Source organism: Arachis hypogaea, chromosome 5 (assembly GCF_003086295.3).
Source record: "Arachis hypogaea cultivar Tifrunner chromosome 5, arahy.Tifrunner.gnm2.J5K5, whole genome shotgun sequence".
In the NCBI taxonomy this organism is placed as follows: domain Eukaryota; kingdom Viridiplantae; phylum Streptophyta; class Magnoliopsida; order Fabales; family Fabaceae; genus Arachis; species Arachis hypogaea.
This window is the reverse complement of record NC_092040.1, coordinates 13,704,506-13,712,042: the sequence shown is the minus strand read 5'-3', so window position 1 is coordinate 13,712,042 and position 7,537 is coordinate 13,704,506. Positions and strand designations below refer to the sequence as shown.

The window sequence follows — 7,537 nt, the reverse complement described above, 5'->3', positions numbered from 1 at the left end:
CAAATTAATGTAATCTCAAATTATATATTGTGTATTATTTTTATATATAATTTTTTTAATATTAATATTTTTTAACAGTGATTTTTTTTGAATTATAAATTTAAAAATATTATTATAAAAAATAATAATTATATTAATTTTAATTAATTAATTAAATAAAACTACACTAAAAATTAAAATTAATCTTTTTAATAAAAAAATATTTTAAATTTTTATTTATTATTTATGACACAAAAATCAATGAAGAGTTACTTTTTACGCTTCGGAATGCGTTGGAGTTAACGGTGGGGTCCACGGTAGTTCAGCAACGGTCCACTCCACTCCGCTTCTGGAAAAAAACGAAGCTGCTATGCGCCACCCGCTCGCACTGACCCGACCCGTTTCGATCCATTTGGATCACTGTGGAGGACTATTCAACAGCCCACACGTCATCCACTCATCTCTTACAGTTTGATCATTCCAACAATCTTGTTTACTTTTCTGAATCAAATATATAAACCCTCTCTTTTAAGTTAACTTAAATCCCTTTCTTCCTCGCTTCGTCTTCACGCGCTTCTTCCTTCATCCATTTCCAAGGTCGTCAGCTTATAATCAATCAGACAATCACACGGAGGAAGCTCTACAGTACAGATCATCAAGCATGTCTATGTCCGATTCTGATTCCTCTTCTTCTTCTTCTTACGCTGCCGACCACAAAAGTTTCAAGCAAATTACCCGCGAACGTAACTCCTCTTCCCTTGTTTGTTCTTTCTCAACTGTTTTCATCTACTGCAAAACTTCTCTGTTTGTTATTTACGTCGTTTTCGCTAGTTACTATTTTGTTCTTCAACTGTATTTTGTTTGCCCAATGCTCATGCTGTCATATTTATGCCGTTTCATTATTTTTCTTCGGTTATATGTTATCTGAGTGACGAGATTTAGCTTTAGCTTTAGCTTTAGCTTTAGCGCATGAGCTCGTAAACAAGTACTTTACTGTCACGAAGCTAGTGCTATGCATTCACAATGGCAATAACACTTTCTACTAATGTCATTTCAGTCTTTTGCAAGAATTGTGTCCTTTTAGTTTTTTCCCCTTCATTGAATAGTGAATTACTTATTGCTTAATTGCTCACACAGTCACATTTAACTTTTTTGAACTGGAACTGCCTCAGGATTATTACATGAAATGCTAAGGTCAGCAAAAACAGGTGATTCGAAATCGACTTGGAAGGTATCTGATGCCACCAGTTTGATGAATTATGCACATTCGTTTAACCTTTATGTTGTATGCGGAAGGACTTACCCTTTGTCACCTTTATATAAATTTCTTGGTTCATTTCTTTGAACCATTTAACATAGTTTCTTCTTAAAATGTTGATGATTGGAAAAGAACATGTTTTATGAGCCTTCTTCAATTTTTCACCTTCACCTTATGAGAATGGTTAATCAGAAAATTCATATGCCTAGAATTGAAAACTGGCTTTGCTCATTGTAGCTGTGATATGTCTGTCTACAAGCTTAGTTCCAAATAGCATCATCATGGGTTTTTAATTTCTTGCCTTGATAACTATACTATTATGCATTATGGACAAGGAGATGTGCAGCTAGTTTTGGTAATTATATTGGTTCATGGGCTGCTTGCCTGCAGGTACTTATAATGGACAAACTTACTGTAAAGATAATGTCTCACTCATGCAAGATGGCCGATATCACCGATGAAGGCGTCTCATGTAAGAATCACAAGAGTATATTTTGAGCAGTCATTTTCATTTCTACCAATGCCTAGTCAATATTTTTCCACCATAATTTTTCTCTAAATTTTCTTCCACCATCTTTGAGTGGATCTTGTGAATAGGACAATAGGAGAAAATTATTTAGGGGACTTATATTGTTGGTTTTCCACAAATAGTATTATTTCTTGCAAAGAGGTTGTAGTTGTGTATATGGCCTCTCATTGGTCCTTCCCTTTTCTTGATTATATTTCTTCGATGCTATGAGACTTTCTACTCTTTTTTGTAGTGGTTGAAGACATATACAAGAGAAGGCAGCCCTTGCCCACAATGGATGCTATATATTTCATCCAGCCAACAAAAGAGAAGTAACATATGCACTCATCTTTTGAATTCTATCAATTTCATGAAACTAGTTCCTTAACTAATGACTTTCTCCCCACTTCTGTTTGCAGTGTAATTATGTTTTTGTCAGACATGTCTGGAAAGACACCCTTATACAGGAAGTATGTGATGATCTTTATAATATCTCTCTAATGAATGGTATTTCATCCTCACATCTTGTTTTCTGCCCCCCTCTTCTTTTTCAGGGCATTTGTTTTCTTCAGCTCAACCATTCCTCGAGAATTAGTTATGGAGATTAAGAAAGATACAAGGGTGTTGCCCCGATTAGGTGCACTGAAAGAGGTGAAGATTTTCTATCTAGAAACAAGATTGTGCTTAAATTCATACTATTGCTCAAACAATTTAATTGCTTATTGTGTTCTTCCCATCATTTGGGTGACACCATGCAGATGAATTTGGAGTATTTTCCCATAGACAGCCAGGTATGTGGTTACCATTGTACTTGTATTTATTCCATTTCTGTCTGTCATCTATGCCACCTCTGTTTAATAGATTTAGACATTTTTTCTTCCCTTTTGTTTGTTAGTAATTTCAATGCTTTTGGCTTTTGTTTGTTAGTAATTTCAATGCTTATCATTTAGAAGTGAAATCCACTGTGACGGAAGTGGATCAGTCCACCTGTCCAAATTGGCAATTTTTAACATTCGTGTGTATCTATTATAATATCTCATTAGTCATTCAGAATTTGTGAAACCTGTTTATTGACGACCTTCCCTTGAGTTATTTTTTTTGTGATCCTTAACAATCCTGTTTATTATTTTAAATGATCATTTGCCCATGATAATGCAGGGATTCATGACGAACAATGAGAGAGCTCTGGAGGAGCTATTTGGGGATGAAGAGAATAATCGCAAAGGTGTTGCATGTTTGAATGTGATGGCTCTGCGGCTTGCTACAGTGTTTGCTTCGTTAAGAGTATGCAGTCAATACTACATAATTGTTCAAAGACTTGGTTGAGAAATCTCCTGAAGTATGTAAAGATTTTTCTTTTTCTCCTTTTCTCTAGGAATTTCCTTTTGTTCGCTTCCGTGCTGCCAAGACACTAGATCCAATGACAATGACTACTTTCCGTGATCTTATTCCCACAAAAGTTGCTGCTGGAGTGTGGGACTGCCTTATGAAATATAAAAAAACTATACCCAATTTTCCTCAGACAGAGACTTGCGAGTTGCTCATTCTTGACAGATCTCTTGATCAGGTTTCTAACTTCTGTTTGTTAGTCATTGACTTTGTATTCTTTTGACACTGTTGTGTATTTACAATGAGGATATTATTCTGAATTTGTAGATTGCCCCTGTGATACATGAATGGACATATGATGCCATGTGTCATGATTTGCTGAATATGGAAGGAAATAAATATGTTCATGAAGTAAATTCTGAAATCTCTCTCTCTCTCTCTCTCTCTCTCTCTCTCTCTCTCTCTCATGTCAACTCTCTTGTTATAAGCATGGTTCTACTTTATTTTAAGGTTCCTGGCAAAGATGGGGTACCACCTGAGAGAAAAGAGGTTCTTTTGGAGGATCATGATCCTGTATGGCTTGAGCTTCGCCATGCACATATTGCAGATGTATGTCTGTCACATTTATCCTTCTACTGTTTTACACTTTAAAACCCTCTGATATTGGTAGCCTTGACAGGCAAGTGAAAAGTTACACGAGAAAATGACCAACTTCATTTCAAGAAACAAAGCAGCACAAATCCAACATGGATCAAGGTGATCATTGGGGATTTCTTGTGTGTTGAATTGTTATATGAGAAGATTTTGATGCTTAACTAAGTACTAAATTGTTAACTTATTAAATCAAAAGGGGTGTTGTGTATAATATAACTTAACCCCAAGGGTGGTTAGTGTAATCTACTCTAATTTTAATTATGCGAGGATGTCATGTAATGTTTAAAATTTAAACCTCCCTGTTTTTGTATTGAATCTAATTATCTAAACATGTGCTGTTGTGTAAAATGGTAAAATTCTTGCTTGGAGAATAAATCAAAGGCAAAGATATGTATTTGTTGTTCTGGAAAGTTAGCTTCTCAATTTGGCTAATTCTATATGTGGAGCTTGCTAGAAATGACTTTATTCATCTACTTCCTGACTTGATATATTTTATTAAATAATAAAATTGCAATTTATGTTTAGAGATAGTAAAGAAATGTCAACAAGGGACTTGCAAAAGATGGTCCAAGCACTACCACAATACAGTGAACAAATTGACAAACTCTCTCTCCATGTAGAGGTTGGTTCTTTTGCAATCTTGTACCACCTTTTGGCAATTTATCAGTAATTTATATGTATATATTATTTAGGTGCAACCTATTGGAGCTCATTTATGATTTTTAAACAATAACAGCAGCCTATTGATCAAAACATTTAATAATGATAGTGTATCCAACTATGATTTTCTCAGCTTTGTAAATGAGGTGCTTCTTTGTCCAGATTGCAGGAAAAATTAATAGCATCATTAGGGAGACAGGACTGCGGGAACTTGGGCAGCTGGAGCAAGATATTGTTTTCGGAGATGCAGGAATGAAAGATGTCATCAAATTTTTTACTACTAAAGAAGTAAAATATTCGTAAAAGGAATTTGATATCCCTTATATTAGTCAACAATGCACATGAGAAAATTTTAATGCAGTATAGACACTTTTTCACTGCTGCTCGTCTGTTAAATTGGATAGAGATATTGTTTTATGCAGGACGCTACTCGTGAAAATAAATTGCGCTTGATAATGATTCTTGCAGCTGTTTATCCCGAGAAATTCGAGGGAGAAAAGGGTAGAAATTTGATGAGGGTAAGGATGCTTTTTTAATGGTTGTCATTTTAATTTTCACTTGCTGTTCATTTTATATTACAAAGAATTAGTATATTCTTAATCTTAAATGATACATCATACATGTCCTAGCTCCTGCCATGGTGTTACTGTTATCCAATTTTATCCTTTGAAATTCCTTTCAGGTAGCACGGTTGACAGATGACGATATAACTGCTGTGAATAATTTGAGAATGCTTGGGGGACAGCCAGATACCAAGAAAAGTTTGACTGCTGCTTTCGGTGGTCTTAAATTTGATATCCATAAGGTTGTTTCTAGCTTCGAGTTTAAATCCATGATTTTCGAATATTATAAAATTGTATTCCATCTGAAAATTGTTATTTTAAGTTCAGAAGAAGTGTGCTGCAAGGAAAGACCGTGCTGGTGAAGACGAGACATGGCAACTATCTCGCTTTTATCCCATAATAGAGGTAAAAAGTACATTACTAATTTGATTTTCCAACATAAAAATATGCATTTATTTATGAAAATTCAACTGAGAATTGTGTGCTTGGTTGGGAGGCAAGGCATGAAGGAAAGCAAAGGGGTGGCAAAAGGGTATAAGAAGATTGGGAGAAGGTTTAAACTTAACTTTGTTTAAGAGTTTAAAATAAATAAGGGTGACGAAATTGAAGGATCGGGATTTACTATCCCATTATAATTTTGTTGTCTATTAAAATAACTAAATGTGTTTTACTTTTATCATAATATTTTAAGGTTTAATTATTCTGTTGGTTCATATAATTTTATCAAATTTTCAATTATGTTCCTATATTTTTTTTCCTTTCAATTGGGTTCTTACACTGTTTTTAATTTTATAATTAATTCATTCTTAGTGTAAAAAATGTTAGAGTTAATTGAATATTTCTTTGCAAATTGAAGATATTCATAATTAAAAACCTAACTAGATCTTTGACTGCATGTATTTTGGGAGAAATATTCTATTAATTTTAACCTTTTTTATATGCAAAGGGGCCTAATTACAAAATTAAAAGTAGTGTAATGACCCAATTGAAAAAAAAAAATATAGGGACATAGTTGAAAATTTGGTGAAATTATAGGAATTAAGAGAGTAATTAACCATATTTTTTAAAACTTCTATTTGCTCTTAAAACTATAAGAAGATTTTTGAGAGTTTGTAAAAGATTCTTATTTCCTTCCTCTTAACCTACTTGTTCGCACATCCTAAAAGAACACCATAGGTAGGCTATTGTTGAGCCTATGGACTTCGCATGATAGTTTAGTTTCATCTTGTTTCTGAATTGTGATATCTACCTTTTGATATCATCGTAATATAATGAGAATAAAGAGAAAGTTTCATATGGGGGAATAATATTCATTACGCTGATCCAATCAAATGCATTTTTATGATTTAGCTTCAACGTAAGTTCTTATCCTCGTATCTGATAAGTGGATGATTCTTTAGGAACTTATTGAAAAACTTGCGAAGAATGATTTGTCAAAGGAAGATTATCCATGTCTGAATGATCCAAGTCCAACATTCCATGGTTCACCATTTGCTGGGGCTGCAAACCCAGTTCCTCCACCTCAGTCAATGAGATCAAGACGAACACCAACTTGGGCTCGACCACGTGGCTCCGATGATGGATATTCAAGGTTTCGTATTCTTTCTTCCAGCGTGACTAGAGAATAAAGTAGTATACTCGGTAATCTTCCCTCTATGCCGAAAGTTAACATGCAATTTTTATGCTTTCCTGCTGGCTTGTAGTGATTCGGTGCTAAGACATGCATCTAGTGATTTCAAGAAGATGGGGCGACGAATTTTTGTATTCATTGTTGGTGGAGCTACCAGATCGGAGGTGTTTTTTTTTTTTTTTAAATTTTCAATATTAATTTTTAATAAAATAAGGTTATAATATTTATTCTATTAAAAGATTTTCTGGTCTGATTTGATGTTTTTAATCCTCAGCTTAGGGCTTGTCATAAACTTACTGGAAAGCTGAAGAGGGAAATTATTCTAGGTTCATCAAGTCTTGATGATCCTGCCCAATTTATTACGGTATTGAAGTTTTGATCCTTTGCAATGCAATTTTTTTCTATGACCCTTGCTTACTATATGTTTGATACTTTGGTTTCTGCAGAAACTGAAGATGATGACCACACATGAACTCTCACTGGATGATATCCAGATATGATGTCATATATGATGTTATGGACTCGGAAACGAGCTTCAGATATGATGTCTCTGTTGTAAATTGTAATATAATGTAATCTTCTTGATATTGGATATTCTTTGGCATTCGGCTTCTTGTGTTTCAGCCGAGTAACTGAATGCAGACAGTAAAAATATACTCAGGAAAATCTTAATTGTTTACTAACCAAAATAGTTGAAATAAATAAATGATTTATGAACCGGATCGTTCTGGTTTGAAACTAGTGCATTTGCAGCCATAAGAGGGAAAAATATCAATTTTTTTGTTTTAAGAGAAATGTTGAACATATGTTTTAGACACATATACAGAATTATATGAATATAAATATAAGAAATTTTAGATATTTATATTAACTTTCTTATACCGAAATAAATAACTAAATTACGGACCAAAAATTATATTTAAGATAAGCGAAGGGAATGTTGTCATAAACCACTA

General features: G+C 33.8%; 1 protein-coding gene across 4 annotated transcripts; it reads left to right on the top strand.

Moving 5' to 3' along the window:
• The first annotated feature begins 419 nt into the window (after positions 1–419).
• Positions 420–7,322, top strand: LOC112800876 (SNARE-interacting protein KEULE). 4 transcript variants are annotated; one of them, XM_025843319.3, is made up of 21 exons: positions 420–722; positions 1,152–1,210; positions 1,628–1,709; positions 1,999–2,077; positions 2,165–2,215; positions 2,300–2,396; positions 2,504–2,536; positions 2,904–3,029; positions 3,121–3,312; positions 3,402–3,485; positions 3,585–3,683; positions 3,754–3,830; positions 4,254–4,350; positions 4,551–4,676; positions 4,811–4,906; positions 5,071–5,193; positions 5,279–5,356; positions 6,352–6,542; positions 6,655–6,745; positions 6,856–6,945; positions 7,028–7,322. In XM_025843319.3, the coding sequence occupies exons 1-21, from the start codon at positions 641–643 to the stop codon at positions 7,079–7,081; spliced, it is 2,007 nt and encodes a 668-aa protein (XP_025699104.1). In that variant the 5' UTR covers positions 420–640; the 3' UTR covers positions 7,082–7,322. The 4 variants fall into 4 exon arrangements, with proteins under 4 accessions (XP_025699104.1, XP_025699103.1, XP_072092839.1 ...); XM_025843318.3 differs by having other exon boundaries at positions 4,793–4,906; XM_072236738.1 differs by lacking the exon at positions 1,152–1,210.
• The last annotated feature ends 215 nt before the right edge of the window (positions 7,323–7,537 follow it).